This window comes from Nymphalis io, chromosome 14 (genome assembly GCF_905147045.1).
Source record: "Nymphalis io chromosome 14, ilAglIoxx1.1, whole genome shotgun sequence".
Classification (NCBI taxonomy): Eukaryota; Metazoa; Arthropoda; class Insecta; order Lepidoptera; family Nymphalidae; genus Nymphalis; species Nymphalis io.
In genome coordinates this window covers 11576392-11601364 of record NC_065901.1, presented here as the reverse complement: position 1 = coordinate 11601364, position 24973 = coordinate 11576392, and the positions used below count along the sequence as shown (strand labels likewise).

General features: G+C 32.4%; 5 protein-coding genes across 8 annotated transcripts; 3 read left to right on the top strand and 2 right to left on the bottom strand.

Moving 5' to 3' along the window:
• The first annotated feature begins 115 nt into the window (after positions 1–115).
• On the top strand, positions 116–11025 carry LOC126773262 (glycosylated lysosomal membrane protein B-like). The gene is made up of 7 exons (XM_050494080.1): positions 116–447; positions 640–885; positions 4284–4472; positions 7744–7974; positions 8578–8711; positions 9104–9241; positions 10578–11025. Exons 1-7 carry the CDS (start codon positions 385–387, stop codon positions 10753–10755), a joined length of 1179 nt encoding a protein of 392 aa, XP_050350037.1. The 5' UTR covers positions 116–384; the 3' UTR covers positions 10756–11025.
• Positions 11026–14106: 3081 nt separating this feature from the next.
• Positions 14107–16848, bottom strand: LOC126773269 (m7GpppN-mRNA hydrolase). Of its 3 annotated transcripts, none has more exons than XM_050494090.1 (4): positions 16459–16848; positions 16005–16178; positions 15015–15233; positions 14107–14891 (listed from the first exon to the last, which is right to left on the bottom strand). In XM_050494090.1, the coding sequence occupies exons 1-4, from the start codon at positions 16462–16464 to the stop codon at positions 14208–14210; spliced, it is 1083 nt and encodes a 360-aa protein (XP_050350047.1). In that variant the 5' UTR covers positions 16465–16848; the 3' UTR covers positions 14107–14207. The 3 variants fall into 3 exon arrangements, with proteins under 3 accessions (XP_050350047.1, XP_050350046.1, XP_050350048.1); XM_050494089.1 differs by having other exon boundaries at positions 16005–16167; positions 16459–16845; XM_050494091.1 differs by lacking the exon at positions 16459–16848 and adding an exon at positions 16250–16267.
• A 344-nt stretch (positions 16849–17192) lies between these two features.
• LOC126773283 (syntaxin-18) lies at positions 17193–18445 on the top strand. The gene is made up of 2 exons (XM_050494110.1): positions 17193–18042; positions 18125–18445. Exons 1-2 carry the CDS (start codon positions 17257–17259, stop codon positions 18311–18313), a joined length of 975 nt encoding a protein of 324 aa, XP_050350067.1. The 5' UTR covers positions 17193–17256; the 3' UTR covers positions 18314–18445.
• Positions 18446–19082: 637 nt separating this feature from the next.
• On the top strand, positions 19083–22339 carry LOC126773282 (FAM172 family protein homolog CG10038). 2 transcript variants are annotated; one of them, XM_050494109.1, is made up of 5 exons: positions 19083–19349; positions 19589–19886; positions 20095–20446; positions 20699–20783; positions 22118–22339. In XM_050494109.1, exons 1-5 carry the CDS (start codon positions 19196–19198, stop codon positions 22207–22209), a joined length of 981 nt encoding a protein of 326 aa, XP_050350066.1. In that variant the 5' UTR covers positions 19083–19195; the 3' UTR covers positions 22210–22339. The 2 variants fall into 2 exon arrangements, with proteins under 2 accessions (XP_050350066.1, XP_050350065.1); XM_050494108.1 differs by having other exon boundaries at positions 19085–19349; positions 19586–19886.
• Positions 22220–23867, bottom strand: LOC126773257 (RNA-binding protein NOB1). The gene has a single exon (XM_050494073.1). It carries the CDS (start codon positions 23699–23701, stop codon positions 22403–22405), a length of 1299 nt encoding a protein of 432 aa, XP_050350030.1. The 5' UTR covers positions 23702–23867; the 3' UTR covers positions 22220–22402.
• Between the last annotated feature and the right edge of the window lie 1106 nt (positions 23868–24973).

Sequence of the window (24973 nt, the reverse complement as noted above, 5' to 3'; positions counted from 1 at the left end):
TGTTAACGCGTGTTAATCTTAGTTTTATAATATTTCTATATTCGCCCCAGCTGCTAGGCCTACTTTTATGACTATGTCCACTGCCATATGATACAACGCAATTGTCAAATCATCAAATGTCACTTGACACTTTAGACACTTGGTGTATCATGGAAAGACAGAATTAAGTGTATATTTAAAATAACATACAAAAAGAGATGTTAATATAATATAGCTGTATATTGGTAGGCGTTATCGAGTGCATTTATATCCACTCGAAGCTTTCGCACGTGCTGAAGTGTTTATCGTGTAATTTGTAGTATGTTTATTGCATCGTGAACTCGACCCTTGTAATCGATACTTGATAGTTTTTTTATAATATATACTTTTATTGTTACGATAAATATGAATCTCCAGACGATATTGATTTTTATTGGACTTTCCTACGCATATGGACAAGATAGAAAGGTAAGTGTTTGTAAATAATGCTTGGTTTCATAATAGTCAATCTCTTTGTTATGTTAAAAGACTATAATTTTTAGTAGATTTTGTCGAAGTTTTTGCAATATATTATTGTATTTATTATTATATATATTTAAATTACAGGTCTAAATAATTATAAGCTGTTGCTTGAGTTCATTTAATTTCATTATGTTTTAGATAACAGCAAAACTAAATCCAGGTTGTGACATCTGTTCATCTAACACAACACTATTGTATGTGAAATGTGATGGTGCGTCAGACACAATACATCAAATATGGGACTTTACAAGACACTTACCAACTGTAATTTTTGCTGTAACAAGTTTGAATTCAACTTTAAATGTAACTTGGAGTGACACTTTACCAAAGAACATTGTACTGTCAGAAGAACCAAGCTATAGTTTTGCTACGGCTATCGACAAGGTAAGTACAAATAATTATCCTTACTAATATTATAAATATGGTGGTTGTTTGAAAGCTTGTTACTTAATCATCCATAATTTTTTTTCTTTGCTGTCAATCATAGTGATGAAATAAAACTATTGTTATTTTCAACTAGTTATAAAATCGACAACATTTTAGGGATATAAATCTTTTTTTTTAATAACAACACTTAAGTAATTGTTAATAATGATTGCAAATAAAAAATATGAAAGATGTAATAATAATTATTATACAAATAAATGATCAGATTCATTCGGATCAGCTTCCACCCTGAGGCTTCACCTGCATGTTTGCAGTATATTAATTAAGGTATATCATATTATTATTTCAAATTTCTTTCAAATGCGTTAGACATTTTTGCCTAATTAAGTAACAAATATCCAAAAATACAGAATTTCATATTTATAGTATTAGTAGGATTTATCATTTAATAATTTTACAATAAGCATAATTAAGAAGTAATGTATAATCAGGAAGTAATGTATAACTTATCCATATAAAACAATGATTCACTGATCTATACTATCTGGCCTATATTATTCATCAATTGTGAAATTATCTGCAAATTGTAAACAAATGTATATATACATTACATACCTAACTAAATTGCAACATTAAAGACCGTATTTAATTGCAATGCTTGTTTAAATATTTTTATATGATACATATTCACAGATAAAAAACCCAAAAAAAATTTTTTTAATGCTGGCATTGTTAACTTTGAAAGCATCACTGGTTGCGAGATTGAATATATTTTGAGATGAGCACATTCTCTAGAAAGACAAATATTTATCTGAAAGCGTTTGCTCTTATAATAATGTCCTCCAGACCGATTTCGGCCATGGCGGCCAATCTCAAGTGAGATTAACCAACTATGCAGGATATATTATAGTGCACAAGTATATGCGCAAACACAAGTGCACTCTCTATTCCCTAACTCTCATAATCCGATGGGACGGCAATCCGACACAACCGGAAAGAATTTAGGCGCAGGACACTTGGGAGTGAACACACTCCCAACTCTGGGTTGTTACTGCAAATTTTCTGACAGAAAAACCCAATAACTTTTTATTGGCCCGACCTGGATTTAGAATTGAACCCAGGACCTATGGGTATGCGGCCTTACATCAAGCCATTAGACCAACAAAGCAGTCAAGTTCGCTCTTATATATACATATTTAAGTTGATATGGCTATTTGCGTAGGAATATGTGATAAGTTGGTGTTACCTAACCAGACAGTTGTGCAAGACGAAGTCCTACCATCAAGTAAAAAGCTTTACAAATTGACCAAGATTTTACAAAAACGGTAGCTTATACGCAGCATCAATGTCAAAGATCTTAACCATTTTTGTTAATATCCTTTTGACTTGACACCTTATTGTGGTCAATTTTACGGGAGACTAGCCGTCTGCACGCGTTATATTATCGTGTACAAGAGTGTGCACAAACACAGTTACGTCCTCTATTCCCTTACTCTTAGAAATCAAGGGGATGGGAAATCAGACCATATTATAATACCATAATAACTTTTGTCAGGGTTGCTGACAAAAGTTTGTATTTATTACAATTGCATGACAATGGCTTAATCAAAACAGCTGGCAATTTAGTCTAACACATAGAGAACGATTTAAGCGATTCTAGGCGCTACCTCATTGTTATAAAAATTAGTTTCAAATTAATTAGAAGAAGTGAACTAGATTGATAAGACGTATTTGTATCAATAAATGCATTCCATTGACAGATAACATATATTATTAACGTATTCCTAAAATAAATAGGCAGACTGGCAAATGGTTTATCAGACAGACACTAAAATAAATATTAATTATCCATTATATCGCCGTTGTGCCTCCTTAAACCAAAACATACTATGTATTGCTGTTCGGCGTGATGTGATGACTGGGTGATGATGGTTTTTGTCGAGTTATTATGCTCGTAATATAAACAAGTGGTTCACGCTGTAATCATTGCATTTGCTGCAGTAATAAAGGTTTAAAGTCTTTCTGAATATAGGCTTGAGACTTGCCACTCGACCCGGACACTATCTCGCAGGAAGCGTCTGCTAAAAAGTCAAAGATTTTGCCTTAAAAGGTTAGAGTCTAACTTTAGGGATCTTTAAATGGATGAGTTTTTTGATCGCTATGTCATTGCTAGGTGATTGAAAATTTAAGAGGTAATGAAGTAGGTAGGTCGTCTTCGAAATCATCGCCGTTGTTGTCGAGTTCCAGCGACAGACGAAGAATACAATCGATATTTTATTTACTGGTAGGAGTTTGTGCAAGCTCGCCTGGGTAGATACCACGCACTCATCAGATATTTTACCGCAAAAGAGCAGTACTTGGTATTTATGTGTTCTGATTTGAAGGGTGTGTGAGCTAGTGTAATTAGCCAAGGGACATAAATATCTTAGTCCCCAAGGTGGTTGCGCATTGGCGATGTATGCGATGGTTATAATTTCTTACATTGCCTATGTCTATTGGCGTTTGTGACCATTTAACATTAGGTGGCCCATTTGCTCGTCCGCCTACCTATAACATAAAATATATATATATATATATATTCAATACGCTTCGCACTCAATTCTTATTCATGTCATAACAAATATTCATAATGCGTGTGTTTCTAGATAGGTACTTGTTTTATGTAATGGCTTCTGTGGAAGTTTTTCCTTATAAGATCGTTGAGATTAAAATGTTTATTCATATTTTTTGTTATTTTTCTAGAAGTTATACGATCATAGAAGTATGGAGATACAGATATTAATATACTAAATTAAAAATATAATGTATAATTACATATTTAAATCCAGAGTATATATAAATCACATGAGTTATTCAAAGGTTTTTAATGGAAGAAGCAATTTATAATTTAGAAATTACTGGTCTTTTAAATTGCCGCCGCGGTCGACATTCGGTCGTAAGAAAGTTATGGTCGTACTAGATATTATATACTAAATGATTTTTTGTTTTAAATTAAACCGACGACGACGACGATCTATATTGTCTGTGATCAGTGATGTGTTTAAAAGCAAACATACTCTACTTCTCTACTCGTTAATAACAACGAAATTTATTTGTTTTAATTACCATCCAGGTATATACTTTACCGCAATATAAGACAGTTTTGAAATGTCTTCTAAAAATAATTGATATATATTGGCATCCACCTCAAAATGCTCAGAAGTCAATATGTAAATTATTTTTTGGTCAATTTTTCATCGGTTAAAAGAGAAAGAGGTGAATGCAAAAAGACACGATACTGACTATTTACGAGTTATATAGTTTCCAAGTTGCTTTTATTTTTTACTATTGCATTTTTACTAATATTTTTTTGCTTGTTGTTTTTTGGTTAAAGAGATTTTTATTGTAATTTGTAGCTTTACGAATATGATGACTTGGATGACAACGGCCACATCGACCCGAAATTTCCCCAGAAAGCATACAAACTTGACAGGATTCGTTGGCATCTAAACGAGAGTATATTGACAAATAAAGAGGCGATGGTTCATGTCTATGGGATATTAAATGAGGAGAGACGAGGGCGACCTGAAATTATTAACATTAAGGTGAGTACTATAATTTTAACTTTTTTTTTTTTTAATTTTGCTATAACAATAGTACCAACAACAAAATCAACTAATGATTGTGAACGTATAATCATTTTTTTAAAGTTTTTAAAAAAATTAAGGGAAACGTGAAATGTAAATAGCGTAAGATCTCAAAAGTTATCATGTCCTGTAGAAAATATTATTATCTAACTTATGTTAGAATATTATACGTCTATCCGACAATTTTAATTTAAAAAATAAAAATAAAATGTGCAAAAGGAAGTGAATCATAGCCAAGACTTTTCGTAACAGTGAAAGTTTGATTAGCTAAGAACATTAATTACGTCGCGACGTTTGTTAATCGTAAAAACAGAAAATTAAAAGTATAAGTAATGAATTTGTAATGTATTTTTGTAAAATTTGTTATATATTTGAAATAGATAATTTATTTAAGCATATTCGTATACAATATTTACTTATTTATCGCAATCCAATTAGTGAAATATATTGTGTACGTGACATAGTTACATAATAAATCATAGGAATGTAAGAAGTTCCGTTTGGTGTAGGTATGTATCGCTAATAACAGCGATTTCTTTTTCAAACTTTGAAAATATGAAAATTATCATAAAATAATAGATGCTATTTTATTTTTATGTGTACACTTATCCTTTAAAGCCGAGATGGCCTAGTGGTTAGAACGCGTGAATCTTAACCGATGATCGTGGGTTCAAACCCGGGTAAGCACCACTGAATTTTCATGTGCTTAATTTGTGATTATAATTCATCTCGTGCTTGACGGTGAAGGAAAACATCGTGAGGAAACCTGCATGTGTCTAATTTCATTGAAATTATGTCACATGTGTATTCTACCAACCCGCATTAGAGCAGCGTGGTGGAATAAGCTCTAAACCTTCTCCTCAAAAAAAGGGAGAGGAGGCCTTAGCCCAGCAGTGGGACATTAACAGGCTGTTACTATACTGTACTGTTATCCTTTACTCTAAATGCAATTTTACGAAATAAATCTTATGTAGAACAGGCAAGATTTAAATCCAGAATACTGTTACTAGTGGTAGGGCTTTTTGCAAACTCGTCTGGTCTGTCGCACACTCGTCAGATCTTCTACCGGAAAACAGCAGTACTTGGTGGTGTTGTGTTCCGGTTTGAGGGGCGAGTGAGCCAGTGTAACTACAGACACAAGAGACATAACATCTTAGTTCCCAAGGTTGGTGGCGCATTGGCGATGTAAGCAATGGTTAACATTCCTTACAATGCCAATGCGTTGATGACCACTTACTATCAGGTAAGCCTACCAATTCTATAAAAAAAAGAACTTCGAATTGAAACTTTTTTGTCAGACCAACAAATGCGGGCTGAATTAATGACTCCTTAAAACTTTCTTATAAACCTACACAATTAAAAAGACCTCGTTCTATAATTATCGCAGGAAGTCCGGCGTAGGAAGCACTCGATATTATAATGATGAAAGTGTATGTTTATATGTGTTATGCTATGTATGCGTTACGTTTACCGACAATATACACAGAATAAGCATTGTAACGTATGAGTTGCAATAATTAGAGCTAAGGTCGGAATACAATTGTCACACAAGTAAGATTAGGGTTTCAGCTCTCGAATTTTTTTAAAATGTATATTAAACGAATATAAACCATATTTTGATATACCAAATATCACACGATATTTTGATGTGAAAACATCTTTGCGCTCTGTACACATAGCTAACTGAGATTTCGAGCGTGAGATGACGTCAGCGTATGATCCTGTGCGTCAGATGACGTAGACGTAAGATTTGTTATTGTGAGTGCGTTAATGTGTGCGTGAGGTCGGTATATGAGCTCACATGTTAACACATGGATTCTCGTAAGTACCTCGGAACTTACACCATTTATTAAAATAAGGAGTAGGTATCAAAACTAGCGTATTTTGATAAAACAACATATATTAACTTAGACAAAATGGATAAGTAACTCTATATAATAGAAAACTATCTTTTTATTTTCGAAACCGAAACAGCCTGTGAATGTCCCACTGCTGGGCTAAATGCCTCCCCTCCTCATTTTGAGGAGAAGGTTTGGAGCTTATTCCACCACGCTGCTCCAATGCGAGTTGGTGGAATACACATGTGGCAGAATTTCAGTGAAATTAGACACATGCAGGTTTCCTCACGATGTTTTCCTTCACCGTAAAGCACGAGATGAATTATAATCACAAATTAAGCACATGAAAATTCAGTGGTACTTGCCCGGGTTTGAACCCACGATCATCGGTTAAGATTCACGCGTTCTTACCACTGGGCCATCTCGGCTTTTTTTTATTTAATTAGGGTATAATATAGAAGGGCTGTCGTGGCTGAATAGACAGAACACGTGGCTCGTAGCGAAGATCATTAGCTTTAAGCTATATTTAAGCCGTACAAATGCAACTGAGTTTCAAATTATTAAATTGAATTTCGCATATCCAATTTAAAAAAAATACTACTACGACGAACAAAGTTAAAATTTGATCATACGTTATTACGAAAAATATTATCACTATATATAACTCATACGTTGCATACGGGTTTTACCTAAATGATAAACTTATCCCGTAGATTCCGCCTCGCTCATGACCGTTTTTTTATTACTAGTAAAACCTTTTTGGAGGCGAAAAATTTACATTCATAACACAAGTACTTATGCAAATTCGTGCAACTTGTCTTAATTGTGATTTATATACATTGTTGTTAAAGTCTTTGTCAAAGCAAATGGGGGTTCATTTTAATAAAAATGGAATAAAACAGCGTTATAATTATCATTTATAATACTCTTAACGATATTATCATACAATGTATCGTTTAATGTCATGGAAGCGCTTCTGCTACTTTTTAAGTTAATACAGCAATTGGCAAATAACTAAAACGAATACATTTTTTTCTTTTGTCTTCTTAACGGCTTAAAATTAAAGAAATATTTCAAGGTATTATTATTATTATTATACAAGGTACCATTTAGTCTTTATTTTATCAAAATCGGTCTCGTCTATTAAGTTCACGTATGTATCTTTGTTGTCTACTATTTTCGGCTTATGTTTATTCTAATATCCTTCACCAACCATGGCAGGTTGGCCATGGCAGGATTTTGTTACAAACTGAATTCCATGCTGGCGAAGCCATGGCCATCCATATCGGAAAACTGGCTATCGTCACGAACGTGTTTGCACCTATATCATAAATTTCACTGCTTGTTTGAATTAGAAATTCTAATACAGTTATGAAACGTATTTCTTCCAGCTGGACCTAATCCCCTTCAAAGACTACGCACTGGATCTCCCGCACTTGATCCACACTGCTAACTCAACGCTAGTCGACGTGAGCCTCGTGAACTTAACCACGAGCCGGGAGTACAACGCGTCGCGGTACGCGTTACACTTGCTGCTGGTCAGCACTGATCCAGTTATTGAGACCATGCATTACACGATGCGGAAGAGCTTGGACGATGAACATACGCCAGGCGTTTTTGAGGTGAGACGATATATACTTAAGGCTATGTGTTATCTCATTAGGCTAGGTCAGCTACTCGATTCACATAATCTTCTTCTTCTTTGTTCAAACCCTCTTCCCAGTTCAGCTGGGGTCGGGTCTCCTTGTACATCTGCGCTAGAGAGCTCTGTTCTGGGTTGTCTGTGTACTCAGATTCTCTTTCTGGGTCTCTTTTTTAAAATAAATTTTATTACAATCAAGTACATACGATTATCTATAAGAATCAAAAAGAAAAAAATCGATTTTCAAAAGTCGGGTGCCAAGTTCACACAGCCTAGCTTGTACTATGGAAACCAGACAACTGATATACTTCATATACTACTTTTCTTTTGTAAATACATACTTATATAGATAATTACACCCAGACTTAGGACAAAAAGACATGTTCACGCACACAAATGTCTGCCCTGGGTGGGAATCGAACCCAAAATCATCAGTACAGTACATTAAATCATGAACGTATTGTCTCATCGATTTTAATGAAACTTATCACGATAGCTCATATCTTGGATGTGAATATAAAATCCGAAAGTAGGTTTCGGAGCGCAGTTTGTACTCGTATGTATATTAACGGAGTCGTGTCAGATCATAGAGATCAAGAGTCCGTCGCTGTACGAGGCGGGCGAGGGCGGATACCTGCAGTTCCGGCCCGTCGCCTACTCGGAGGACGCGCGCGGCGTCGCCAGCTCCACCGTCGCACGCGTCTCCGCCTTCACACGGTGCGTACCACCTACTGTCCGCTGATATGACTTGCTCTTATAAATAATGGAGAAATTAATAAATAAATTCATTATTAAGTTAGGTGTATAGTTTGAATTTAACCTTGATTTGTTTTTTTTTCGGTGTTTTTTTTTTTTAATTTTTAGTGTCGACTGTCATTGTTGTCATTCGTAGTTAAATTTGTCTGGCATTTAAAATCTATTTGATAGTGTGTGTTTGTAAAGACATAACAGATTGTTCTAGAAACTATCAAGTGCCCACTATTAACTTTGGGAACAATCATTAATTTGTTATGATGGTACGTATAAATAAAATAAAATAATATCCATTTTTCATAATTGCATTAATAAAGTTAATATTGATTGCGACTCATATCAACAAAATATTGCAGGGCGGACCTCCCGCGTGATAGCACGCTGAAGCTGTTCTACTCCGAAACCGATCAGGCCGACCTGCTCGTACAGGACATGTTCGTGTCGTTCGGAGAAACGGGCGACGGGTACTACAAGCAGCACAATTATACAGCATGGTGAGTTCACACTACACTAAAATCGATATACACACATACACGCACGCGCACACATGTTATTGGAAATATATGAGTTGACACTTACAATAAAAACCTGACTACCCCGAATGAGTGAATATATATACAGTGTCACTCAGGATGATCTAAAGATTTTAACAATACCCAAAATGCATCCAAAACTCTTTAGGCATTTAATAGTTATGTTGGAATAAAAAGAACTCATAGACATACATACATACATAGGTACGTTAAACCTGACAACTAAGCTATTATTATTTAAGCACGTTGCACGAATTGGGAAATTAATAATTTAATTCTACAATGAATACCTAATCTTAAATCCTATAATCGAATTATCCTACTGAAATCGAAGAAGGTGTAAAAATAAACAAACCTTTTTTTTTATAGAATAGGAAGGTGGACGAGCATATGGGCCACCTGATGGTAAGTGGTTACCAAACGCCCTTAGACATTGGCATTGTAAGAAATGTCAACCATCGCTTATAGCCAATGCGCCACCAACCTTGGGAACTAAGATTTTATGTCCCTTGTGCCTGTAATTACACTGGCTCACTCACCCTTCAAAACGGAACACAACAATATCAAGTATTGCTATAGCCTTACGCTGCGTATACAATACGCGCGGCAAACCGTCGAACATTGGCTCGCGCGGCGGAGCTAGGAGCTCAGGTCGACCGCGCGCGCAGTTGGAACGGATTTTTTGAATCGGCCCGCGCGGCAATATATCAATGGACAACGAAAAGTGCCGTCTACTAATAAATTTATACGGTGCTGATGACTTGTTGCTCTTTGCACTACAAACAGTTCCTGATTGATTCCCCTTTATTTATAATACAACACGATTCCACTTAACTACTTATATCCACTTTAATTTTACTTCCAAAGTTCCGATTACAACTTCGCCTACATTTTTTCACGAATCCGATCATTCAAAATCTCGTTTAATGATATCGCGTCAGTTTAATGTCAAAGTTGTTTATTTGTCTTTACTCCTCTTGTGATTGGAAGCCGAGATGGCCTAGTGGTTAGAACGCGTGAATCTTAACCGATGATCGTGGGTTCAAACCCGGGCAAGCACCACTGTATTTTCATGTGCTTAATTTGGGTTTATAATTCATCTCGTGCTTTACGGTGAAGGAAAACATCGTGAGGAAACCTGCATGTGTCTAATTTCATTGAAATTATGCCACATGTGATTTCTACCAACCCGCATTGGAGCAGCGTGGTGGAATAAGCTCCAAACCTTCTCCTCAAAAGCCTCCTCATAAACCAAAATAACAAACAGTATATTTTAGAATACAAAACATAATTTCAGGTCATTCACCATGGGATACGGATCACCGCCAGTGGAAGGCTTTTCATTCTTCGTCATTATGATAATATCCATAGGTCTTGGAGTGCCGGTCGTTCTAGCGCTCTCGGGAATTACATACGTACTGCTAAGGCGATACAGGCACCTTAATAATAGGACAAGGTTCACTAACGAAGATTAAATCTAGACAATGCGATCCGAACGCATAGTATGTTATAACCAATGTAGATACCAATTGTTGTAAATTAATTGTTTATATGCGTAACGTAAACTAAGGTCGCGTTCATTTTATGTCAGTTAATATAACATTATACTCATTTAATAATATGTATTCGACCTTAGTATATTGAATATAAGCGGCACTTCGCTTGGCTTAGGACAGAATCCGATAAGTATTTGCATATTCACAAAAAAAAAAAAACATCCAGTGTTGCCATACTATTGAGCGAACTCGATGCAAATATTTGGCTTATTTGACACATTCGAAGTGTTAATAAAATCCGACACGTTGATAGAATAAAAAAATTATTGAATATTCCATAATAATAAAAAACTGTATTTGGAAAATAAAGGAAAGTCCGCGAACTCGCTACGCCATAAGACGTATGTGTACATCATGTAGAGTATGACAAATAGATCTGCAAGCTGTCAAAAAAAAATGTACTAATATAAATATTTTTAAAAACCTTTAGTAACACGATTTAATGATAAAAAATTATTATATTGGCCTTGACTAAAACTATGTACAATAAATGACGGATTTAAATTCTTATAAGGCTTATTTACTAATCAGAATCTTATTAAATAATTTAAAAAAAAAAAACATTTCTCGAACAGAAGAGATAATTATAGGGTAATTTATTTAACAGTCGTGATTAAATTATTTTTTAGCTTAAATAAGCATTAGTGAAAAAGTTCCATTAAAAATATTCTGACTTTAAATAAGTTTAGCATTACTTAGGCAGCGTTAAGAAAGCACCAATTTGGTTTTATTAATTCTCATTATCTGTTAAGTTTAATCAAATATTGGAAACTTTAAATGTTATCGTTCAAAATTTGAATTATGAAACATTTCTTTGTTATGAAACAAATTTTTTTCCCTTCATGTCGAGTTATAAGGAAGAAAATAATATTTACAGATTGATGGCTGTTTTATGATAATAATGGCCATATTTAATTACAGCGAAAATAATATATATTATAAAAAAATAGGCAGTGTCCTTTTTCTTTTAAACTTTTCCTAAATACTATTTTTGGCGCGAATTTCTATGGTTATTTTGTACTTTCAGTTATTTTATAATTAGACTAATTTGTATAAAATATTGTTTTGTACATATTTGTTATTTAAATCGATTTTAATAAGTTCTACTATTTTTTTTCACTTGCTATTAGAACAGTAATTCCTTTTTTTTCGTTTAACTTTAAAAACATCCTTCCAGTATCAAATACATTGAAAAGTGATTAAATTCAATTGGCACTCATCACTCTATGACACTAAACTCGAAAATTTGATATTATTTAACCAAAAAAATATTTAGTTTATTTCATTAAAAAATATCTACTTTGTATAAATTTTGTGATAATCGAATAAATTGAAGACCAGTATTGACTATTATTGTTTATGAAAAAATGTAAATAACGAAATGAATTTAATTTTTGGAAGTGTTTTATTTTAATATAAGTTAAAAATGCACGCAATCAAAGTTTCTATATGACGTAAAATTAAACTTATTATTTTAGGACGTTATTAATTGTAATGACATGTTTATGGATAGTTTTGTAAATTATTGTATTTGTCTTACACTTTGATGTGATATTTTGTTAATTGGGCTGTATAAAAGTATATTAAAAATGGTATTATTTATTTGTGTTCTTATTTTACAATACCCGATACAATTAATAAACGATCTTATTTATTGGTACGAAAAGTAGCGTGATTTTGTTGTTGGAGGCCATGACCATGCTTTAGAAAAATTTTTTTTTTCTAAAGTAAATGATTTAAAGTAAATGACTGAGATAAGCAAAACAAGCATCAATCTCTTGTATAAATTGATATTTTGAACGCGTTTTCTTATCAAGTATATCATTTTGGAATTGATTTTTATTTAAAGGCGAGAGAATATATGTACGTCGTTGCTTTTGCTCGATTGGGTGTTGTTCGTTTCGATGAATATGCGTTATGCCCCGTACAGACCTCGCACCTCTTGTGCCGTGTTTGCAGTGCTATAGGTCTGTTCAGCAGAACTCCACGTCCCGCACTGCTTTGTAAGAAGAATCCGCGACTGAGGATTTACATCACGATTTACGCGCATCAATTGCGTAAAAAACGTTGGGCTTGTATTATTGAATATGCTGATGTCAAAAAAACAATCTCGTGATAGATAGCTTAAAAGCAAAAAGGGAATAAGTACGAAAACAGAAAGAATACCTACTTTTGTTTTTTATTTCCATTGCTTCTAATTGATAAAAAATTGTAACAAAGAAATGATGTAAATAGGTATATAATTATTAAGCAACCAGAGTTGAAACTGATTTTGAAAAACCTCGAATTGGTGTTTTTAAAAATAGATCACCAAATCACAAATTATTCACTCAATTATTCTAAAAAATCCAAATAACACAAACACATTCAACAGACCACAAGTTGCGCCTATAATTAACTTACTTTACCTTTTGTTAGTGGACTACAAAATGGAGGTTTTAAATTACGGCGCGACTTTTTTTTTTAACAACGCTGCTGTATGGATCAAGTAATCTCCTAACTATCATATATATTTGTTCAATATTTTCCGATAACGATTACCGAGAAAAAGGTTTTAATGCAATTCAAATAAACACTTTACATATTCACGCCTCAAATATTTGTATTTTATTATATATATTTTTCAAGATAACTGCGCAATGGTACATAATTATAATTAACTTTGTCCTCGTGGGCTGTGGCCAGTGATAACCCGCGAATTGATGGATGCGTGTGCGCGTTACACTTTGCTCTACAACCATAAATTAATTGAACTGTCTTATGAATTCTGCCCATTTATAGCACAAAAAATTATGTTCAGTTGTGTATTGTTATAACTATATGCCTAGTCTTTTTTATCTATCAATTTGTATGCCCTATATAGGTATTCATTCTGACAGAGGTTTCCGGCATACACTTTTCGTAAGTTAGTTTGTGGCGTTTTACTACTCAACTACTAATCTAAAAACTAATCAAAAATATGTAGATGAAACCATGAACAAATTATTTTTAGTGATTTGCATATTCTTAAAGAGATGTTCTGTTTAAGAAAAAAAAGATAGTGCGTTTGCTAAAATTAAGCAAAAAATATTTAAATGGGCAGATGTTTTTCTTCACATAAAGACATCATTTCAATGCAATTGGATATTCGATGAATAAAAAGTAATAATGCTGGTCGCTGAAAACTCTTTATAAAGAAAAACAATGTTAGATTTGATAAATAAAGCGAATTACTTTAGATTTTATAAATCTCTTTTTTATTTTAAAGTACGTATAAATAATACAACAATATACGTCAGAAAATTATAATTTCAATAACAAAGAATGAAAGCTTGTCCTATAAGAAACAAGTCTTTAGAAGTGAGATCAACATTAGTCACAATATTTAATTTTCAAGTCAGACATTCCAAGATGGCGCGTTTATCAAATTTAAAATTGGCCCAAGATGGCGCGACGAAGTTCAAATACGTGCTCTCTTCAATCTCTTCCGCTGGACTGTTATCTTTTAGCACGGGGGAGAAATTACTTGTATATGTATTTTGTGGAGTGAAAAGTTGACGTTTTGTCATTTTCCCGCCCTTTTTAAGACCGCCGCCATTGTTACCATTCGCTTTCGTATTTGAATGGTTGCCATGATTATTACTTGTATATTTGTGCCCAGAACTCTGCTGATACTCCTGTATTTCGTTCTGTAGACCTTGTGAGATGGTTTTGTTCTTTGTTTTGCACGATTCAATGTCACCCATTGATTTGTGTCTCGTTCTTCTGCCCACTTTTAGATTCCTTTCTACTACCCAACGTCTCATTCGTTTAACAAATGGCAATACCATAAAAAATGCATTGGGGCTGACACCCATTTTAACTTTAGGTGTCATATCCTTCCTGTTAGCGGGTAGGTCAGCTAGTGGGAACCATTCGCAAGCCTTTATTTCGTTTCTCGTTCGCGGCTGAAACTTTGTATCGCGTGGTATATTCGCAATGATGTATAAGCGGACGATTTGATCGTGTATCATTGCCTCAATATAATCTTGTTTGTTAATTAAATTGCTTATATCAAATCCAGTCTCCTCAAGAACCTTCAATAAAATCAAAAATATATATTCATTAATACTGAACTATGAAGCATAAATTTTTCAAATACTAATTAATATTAAAATATCACTTAAAAAAGTTTTAATTCAAATAATAGCTATGTTTACCTCTCTAGCAGCACACTTCCACGGCTCCTCATCTTCATTCACTTTGCCTTTAGGGAAGCCCCATGATGCTTTGGTCCAGTAAGACTGCACAAGCAGCACATGGGACAGTTCAGTGTCTAGGAGGATAGCTCCATATGTTGGTACTGTCTGTTTGTATTCACGCCAGTTATCCAAAACTTCATCAAGATTGCTGATGTGCTCTCGTAGTTGTGGGACATGCTGAAATTTAATAATTAGATTCATTTTTGTAGACAAAGTGAGGCAAGTTTTATATAAAGAACTATATAATTACATTTTTCATAATATTAATGGTTTAGTATTATTAAAATTAAAATAGTTTATATTTAAACAGACATTCTAAAATTTTCTTTCTTATAATACTAATTTGTTATTATTTTTCACACAAAACTCAATTTTTTGATTAAAGACCAATCCCTGAGCTGAGAAAGTCTGTTCACTGTACCTGTATGAAGCTAAGGAGAAAATTGAATATTGCTAAGAACTTGATAACTGCTTATGCCTAAGCAGACAGTACTGTATTTATTTATATTGTTTGATTTTCATACACATTAACATAATTTTCTTATCCCTAATTTATTATAATTCAATTGAATTATTATAATTATATTATGATTAAATGGAGACTTTTAGTGCATTACACATAATCTGAATCATAATCTGATGGGACAGCTCAACAGTACTAGTCAGCGTTAGATATTTTCCGAAGCAAAGAATTCCCAATTATTAAAACATTTCCCAATTATTAACTCCAAGCTACTAATGTTATTTATTTAACAGAAAAAATCAGCAAGATTTTTGTTGGCCCCACCCAGAAATTAAACCCAAAACCTAGAATTATGCAGTCCTATGGCCAGTAGACGATCAAGTAAATTCACTATTTATGTACTGGAAAATAATTCATACTGGATACTTACTGGATCATTAATTTTATTACAGACATAAAGTAGTAGGCTATAAAAATATTAATACCTGAAATATATGTGCTGCAAAGTCCCGAATACCACATGTATTGAGCTTCTTACTCTCATCTGTACAATAATAATCCAAATAGAACCAGTGGGCCAACTCAATTTGGAAGCAGATTCGAACTAAGTTGCCTCTGTCTTCTTGAGGCAGGTTGATAATGAATCGGCTGTTAAAAAGCTTTCGATCAAAATTAGATTTTGAGGTTCATGTAGGTCAAAGTATAATATAAATGCAAACACTTGAAATACCATGCATTTGATGATTTGTTTTGATGATGATTTTTCGTTGAAAGTAATATAATATTAAAAACTTTACATAACGCCTATCTATAACATCTTATTGTTTCTTCGGATTATTTACTATAACATAACCAACAAATATATGATATTCAAATCCAGTATTGTATATAATTTTCTGTAAATGAAAGTGGTTTATAAATAACAATGTGCGTAATTACCTGCATAGATCGTCCAATATTTCAATAGGAATGGAGTGCTTTCCCTGACGCGAAATTTTATCTGCTGCTGCCATATTGTTGATTTATTTAAAATCTATCGCTATATGAACCCTATACAATGTAATTTAAAAATAGTAGACTATAAGACCAAAATCGTACGCTTTTTTTAAAAAATCTTATTTTTTTGTACCCACAGTATATACTCATTATTGTCTTGTTTGTCAATAGCAGGTATTGCTAACGCTGAAATCGTAATCTTATAAATAGAGTACAACAGAACCAAACCACAACGTATCGTATACGCAGCAATGATAGCACACACGTAAAATATTTTTAAAAATTATTAATACCTAGGGTCAACTATACGAGTGTAGTATAAAAATCTCTAGCTAAAAGAATATTACTATTATTACAACAGCTGCCTTTAAACTACAACAAAAACACTTATTAACTTAACAAAATTAGGGTCGCCTTTCGACAATTCCATTCGGTTTATTAATTTAATATCAATAAAGAGGCTATAAAGTAATGTTTAGTACTAATAAGAAAGAAGAAGCAAATTATTTTTTTAATATTGAAAAAAAAAAAATTCTTAACAAAATAATATTTAACCACTATACGTGCATTATACAAATGTATGGAGAAGTATCTTATGTAAATACAGAGTGAAGACCCACCCGAAATTGTGAGGTTTTCATTAACGTCACTGTCAATTTGACAAATTATAACCAACGTCACTTGCAAAATACGAATTGTTTTGCCTATCATAAATTTAAAATTTTAATTTAAAATAACAAAATGGATATAACACCACTGTTTAGGGCTTGTATTAAAACAGTAAGAACTCGTAACAAAGCCTTTGGCATCCAAAGCCCAACAAGCGATGACAAACAACGTATACTGAAAAGTAAACCGAAAACGGGTTTTATAGCAACAGCTAAAGTTATATCTTCGCAAATAACAAAACTTCGAGACTTTCTGCTGGAGCACAGAGAGAGGTACTTAAGTTTCTATAATAATGTAACTGGTGACGAAATGTCCGAAGCTGAACGTGACCAGATAGACACTGGAGCGCAAAGAATAATCAATACTTGTTCAAATCTACTAAAAGAATTTAGAAATGATAATCGTAAGCTTGCAGTTGCTCAACAGACTCGGGAATATATGGATGCTGTAATTGACCTTATAGATTCATACTTGAAAGCTGTTTGTAAAATACACAGTGAATTAAAAGCTCTGAGAGTGAAAAAAGCCTTAGATATTCGAAAACTATCAAGATTGGAACTGCCACAGACAAAGTCTAATATACTTAATCCATTCATAGAAAATAAAGTCATAGAAAAAGAAGAAAAAGAAAATAGTGAAACAGAAGAAGTGGACAATGCAAAAACAAAAATCGACTTATCAGAAAATGAAGTAGCAGTCATGTCTGATGAAGGGGAACTCAGCGCAGAGGAACTACAGATGTTTGAATCCGAGAACATTCAACTATTGAATGAATTGAACAGCATGACTGAAGAAGTTAGACAGATTGAAAGTAAAGTACTCCATATTGCAGAATTACAAGAAATATTTACAGAAAAGGTATATAAAAATCTATTTAAAATTCATTTTCTAAAAAATAAAAATAAATTATTCTTAAATTTTTTAATTAAATTATTTTCAGGTTCTACAACAAGAACAAGATATTGACAGGATAGCAAATACTGTTGTTGGCACAACAGAAACAATGAAAGATGCGAATGAACAAATAAAGCAAGCCATCCAAAGGAATGCTGGTCTTAGGGTTTACATTTTGTTCTTCTTACTTGTAATGTCATTTACACTTCTATTCCTGGACTGGTACAATGAATAATTAAATTTATTTTTTAAATATGCAATGTGTACATGGTATTTAAAGTGCATTGTATATCTATTATAGTCAAAAGTATGAATTAAATCTATTTCGCTAATGTTGCGCAATGTTATGATGATTATTTTAAATAAATAATGTTTTCTTTTTATTTAAAAGTAATTTACAAGCTTAATCTTCCTACTGGGTGCTAAAGCCTTATCTCATTTTGTTAGCAACTTATCCACCATGCTGCTCCAATATGGAGATATACATGTAACAGAGTTCAAACATATACAGGTTTCCTCACAATGTTTCCTTCAATGTCAAGCACAATATAAGCACAATTTAAGCACCTGACTTTTCAGTGATGGTTGCCTGGGCTTGAACTCAAACTCTTCAGTAAGGATTTAGATGTTCTAACTATTGTGCAAAGTCTCTGAATTGGTTCAATTTGAGAATTAAGTTATGCCATACTTAGCCTTAAAAACAAGAATGTTAAAGATTGTGTCATTTTATTACTTATGCAAAAAATAAATGATAATTTTTAAAAATCAATGATTTTAACAATATAAAAAAATTTAATAGTGTTATACATAGATATAAAACTTATCATGAGAATCACAAGAAAATTGGTAGAACAGCTTAACAGCGGCTAATAAATAATATTATGATTTAAATAACGAAGTGAAATGAGGCAATACTCAATAGTATAAAGTATGTATATTATATATAAATGCCTTTGCCTTTTCAAAAATATTAGCAAAAAAAAGAAACTGTCAATGTCAAATCAAATATTTTGTTTTGAATCGGCGATGATAACTTGATGTAGAATATATTGATAATAGTGTATTTTATTATATATAGGCGTGTTTTATACACGAACAATATTATTACCGCTCATTAATGAATACCATACGTCTCTCGTCAATAATATATACGTCGCTTATATTGTCTAAAAGAAAATTCACTCATAATATAACAAACTATTGCTTATCTAAGGTGACAAGGATGTCCCCTGTTAGAAGTATAGCAGACTTGGGGTATGCGTTTAATGCCGGTAAATACTTTTTTATTACATTGTTCTTTAGGTGAACTTCAACCACAATGAATGTATAACTGAAATAAATCTCTTGCTCTGTGAAAAATACTCCGAAATAAATGGTACTGGTTGTATATATTTTTATCTTCACATATCAAGTAATTTATCAAGTAATTTATCTTCACATATCAAATAATTGAATAAAAAAGAATATATCTATATAGTTTGCATAAGTAAAAAAAAAACTGTTACAGAAGGCCAGTTAAGAAAAGTCAATGACAATGGAGAGCCTGGCGAGGAGCCATTTCAATTTAATATAAGTAATGATCATCAAGAATGTCAAGCACATTATGAGGTACTTGGGGCAGCAGTAACTGAGCATGTGTACCATTTACTTGAATCACAAGAGAATTTAATAAAGCTTCCCATACCCAAAGGGAGTACAGAAAAAAATGGCACATTTATATTTGTATCACAGGATTATGATAAGAAAGATGTGTTGATGGTTCTGATACATGGATCCGGTGTTGTGAGAGCTGGACAGTGGGCTCGGTCGTAAGTATTATATTTATTAATAATTAAAAATGTAATTAAATATAAAGCTATAAGACTATTGTGTCAAATAAATTTATCAGATTTAAAAATTATATTATGTAATATAACACTTTTTATTATTATTTTTTTTAAGCACTACTGTGTTTCCTTATGCTTTTGCTACATAAAGATTTATAAAATAGATAATTTTTTTCTTTACCTTTAACAGCCTAATAATTAATGATTGTATAGAAAGTGGTACTCAAATTCCATACATCAGACAGGCAAAAGCCAGAGAATATGGAATTATGGTTCTTAATTCAAATGACAACTACAGAGAAGACAAAAGGATACCACATACTGGTAGTTCTGAAGAACATGTCAAATATGTATGGGACGAATACATTCCAAATACAAAAGCGTCTTCAATTGTTATTGTAGCGCATAGTTATGGTGGAATTTTAACTGTTGGGCTGGCAGATAAACAAAAAAAGCAGTTTGAGAAGAGAGTAAAGGCTGTTGCATTGACCGACTCTGTTCATAGTTATTCTGGAATTAAAATTTCGAAACATTTATTAAAGGTAAATATTTGATTTTTTTTTTTGTTATTAGAATATTTTATTCATGGCTAAGTTTTCTTCTTAATAAAATGTTATATATTAGAACATGTAGTTAACAATAATCTTTATTTGTAATATTTTTGTTATTAATAATTTCATTCTAATTCTGTCTTGTTTGAATATCTTTTTAAGTGAAACTTTTTAGGTGGTGATCCAATAATAAAATATTTATAGTATTACGAGAATTGAGTGTACAATTTTAATTTATTATAGGTTTCAAGAAATTGGATAGCAAGTTCATCTCCATTAGATACTCCTATGAAAACTCCTAGCTCTGATATCTACAGGGTATCAGCAGGTAAATACTTTCAGAGCAAATTTGAATTATGTATACAGTTAATTAATAACATAAATATTGACACTTGCAATGGTAATATTAGATAGATATAAATAGATTGTAATGCTGTCTGGCATTGTAAATCAATTTATAGACAAATACAACAAAGGCAAAGGACAGCACACCTGTGGAGATACAACAACAATAATAAATATATATATATATATATATATATATATATATATATATATATATATATAATATTATATATTATACTTAAAAAATAAAATGAATATACTATATATATATATAATTTTTTTTTTTTTTTATAGAATAGGAAGGTGGACGAGCATATGGGCCACCTGATGGTAAGTGGTCACCAAACGCCCTTAGACATTGGCATTGTAAGAAATGTCAACCATCACTTATAGCCAATGCGCCACCAACCTTGGGAACTAAGATTTTATGTCCCTTGTGCCTGTAATTACACTGGCTCACTCACCCTTCAAACCGGAACACAACTATATCAAGTATTGCTGATTTGCGGTAGAATATCTGATGAGTGGGTGGTACCTACCCAGACGAGCTTGCACAAAGCCCTACCACCAGCTATGAATATATATATGTATACTCATTTAAGTTTTTAAGTAAAGAATGAGATAATTTTAATACTGTAAGAGTAGACTATTCAAAATATAACAATCATATTCTTTTGATGTGTAATTCTTCAAAAAAACAGCTTCATAATACTCAGATTAAGCCAGTAAAATTTACAGGTAGTAGTATAACATATAATAAATACAAGTTGGTTGAGTTCAAGACTTTTTTTTAAATAAATATTAATGGTAGTTGTTTGTTAGTTATGCTAAAAATATACACAAATAAATTCTACTGGTGGTAGGGCTTTGTGCAAGCTCGTCTGGGTAGGTACCACCCACTCATCAGATATTCTACCGCAAAACAGCAATACTTGATATTGTTGTGTTCCGGTTTGAAGGGTGAGTGAGCCAGTGTAATTACAGGCACAAGGGACATAAAATCTTAGTTCCCAAGGTTGGTGGCGCATTGGCTATAAGCGATGGTTGACATTTCTTACAATGCCAATGTCTAAGAACGTTGGTGACCACTTACCATCAGGTGGCCCATATGCTCGTCCGCCTTCCTATTCTATAAAAAAAAAAAAATGTATAATACTGTAATTAGATAATATAAATGTGTTTTGATGTCTTAATTTATAGATTCTATCCCCGAGCCCTGAACAAATCTTTCGTTTTTGTAATTTTATTTGAAAATGTTATGAATTTTTTGATTACTCTAGTATAGGAAATTTGTCATTCTTTCGTTTTAATTTTCAGGTCACCCAAAACATGAAATGACGTCTTCCAAGTGTATTGATTCGGTCTTCAAATATTTTGAAGGAATATTAAAAGAACATAATGACAAATAAAACAGCAATATAACTTCAATAAGTGCCCTTATAATCTTCACAATAATTACTATTAAGCACAAAAAATGGATTGCTTACATTTTTTTCAACTATACAGAGCAAAGTCTATATTTTTGCTTAGTGAGACATATATTATATCTACTACTTATAAGTATGTTATGATAAATATATATATATTATACTTTTAAAATTATCATTTTTTCTTTCCCTTTGAGTAATGCTTCATCCAATATTTAATATCCTGTTTGTCAGCTCTTACACCCAAAACTGCTGATTTTGAGTTAACATCCTTCATAACAAAGGGTGAAAATCCAGCTATATAATCGGCATCAAGGGCATTCGTTTTATTTCGGGCTAATTTTGTTGCAAATCTTTTTTGTATATGTTGATCCTCAGTAAGGATTGGATATTGGAAGTGCTGTCCGCCTCTTGGTGTGGGCAAACTGAATTTTTTGCCTTTGGCCGTAAGAGGCTTACGCCCATTTATATGAATGTGTTGGTTTCCCTCATCATCAACACTGACTGCTACTTTTTTAAGTGTAGCATGGCCACATTTAGGGCAGAACAGTTTAGTCATAACACTAGTTGTTTTAAAGCAAGTGGTGCAACGGAAAATAAATGTCCTAAGTTGCCTAATAATTCTACCATCAATTGATGTTACATTTAAACCAATTTGTTTTAAAACATTCTGCATAGCAAAATCTGATGTTATGCAAGCAATTTCTACACTTATATCTTCAAATTCTCCTTCTTCCATTTCCTTTTTCTTCTCTTTTAAATTCGCTGGTGTAATCCATTCTCCATCATCACTGTCAGATTCTTCCTCACTTTGTTCACTATCAGTTTCTTCATTATCAGATACTTTTACAATGCATGCATCAACTTCATTTTCTTTTAAATCCATGTTCTTGATTTGTTCCACTACTGCCTCATCTAGTATGTTGTCTTCATAACTATCATTATCATTGTTAATATTTGGTTCAATTTTGCTTGAGTCATTAGTTTCTTCTATATTATTTGATATCTCATTAATATTACTAGTAATATTATTGTTTAGATTACCATCAGATGTTGAGTCTGCAGAATTAACGGGTTGGACTGCTGTTTTATTTTCAGTATTTGAATTAAAACCAGAGAGTCCTGATACCTTGACAGTTTTCTGCATTGTAGGTTCAGTTTTGAGATGATTAGTTCCTAAAATCTCTTTCTCCAATTGATATGTTAAGGCCATAACTTTGATATCGGTCGCTGATAGACTGGTGTAATCACCAGTCTTTTTGGAAAATTCTGTGACAAACTTGATGTTTTCTGTAAAAACATCTTTAACCTTTAAATCGTATGGTAATACCACGAGTTTTCGGCGCTGCCTGTCGTTAGTGATTTCATCGATAACTTCTTGAATTGTATATATTGACTCAGCAATATTTTGTAAATTGGCCGCTTTTATAAAAGCAGTGGTATCCACAACCAAATGATTAATTTTCTTTGACATTGTCGTGGCTTTATTTGATTAATTTAAGATAAGAATACTGAGTACTTGCAATTAGTAAAGCATAATAAAGTAACTCTATTTTTATTTTTTAAAATTTCTTTATTATTTAGAATACAAAAAGACAAAATAAAACCACGTGTGTATTTCGTACAAAATTAGAAAAAATTGACATTGACACTTGACAGTTATTCTCCTTTACAATTACAATAGATTTAATTTTAAAGATTCACTAAACGTTATAGTGTTGCTATATTCCTTCAAAGGAAATAATAATATATGTAAGTCAGTTTCTTAGAAGACGTTTATTAGAGCGTAGACACATGCCTACGGTGCACCGCGCTGGCACACACCAGCAACCAACGCTTCCAATACAGTTTTTATCTTGACATGAACCGCGAAAGACGAAGACGAAGAAAAAACAGAATCAAAGAAAATATTGGGTAAAATTATGTGATGATGACAAACTTTACGAATATTTTAGAATGTCTATATCAAGTTTTGTAAACACAACACATTGAGCTTTTGACATTCAAAACGGAAGTTATTAGTAGTAAATCAATTTTATATCATTGATATTGCATTGTTAACGTCGTTGTTATTAATGTTTTTTTCTGTCAACTTTAAAGAGTAAGAAATGTATCATCAGCAAACAATACAATATCATAAATACCATTAACATAGAGCGAGAGATCATTTATGTATATTAAAATAGGAATGGACCAAAACTTTATACCTGTCGAACGCCCATTACCCAGATAGATAGGTTTATTCTATTGATAAAAACATATTGAGTTCTTTGACTTAGGTATGAAGCAATGATATCAAAAGCTTTAATAACATAATGCTTAATATTATGTAAAAGCGTTTCGTGACCTACACAATCGAATGCTTTAGAAAAATCACAGAATATACCAATATCATTTCATTCTCATCATGCATATGCTATGCAATATGCAATGCTATCACTTTAAAATCAATGTATATCAATTACACGTACTGACTTCATGTTTTCCCTCATAACATATCTACATTATAACATAAATATTACCTGAGATTATATAACATAAAGTTTTATAGTTTTATAATTAGAGAGTATTACCATAAAATACCATTGGGGTCTGTTTCGAAGTTTAGTATCGAACTATTAACTAATTTAGGATGCGAAGCGATCTATCCACCTATACTGTAAAACTGGCATCATATATTGCCTCCTATTTTGTATACAAATCTTATAATAAATAATAAATTAATTTATACATTTGTTTCATAATT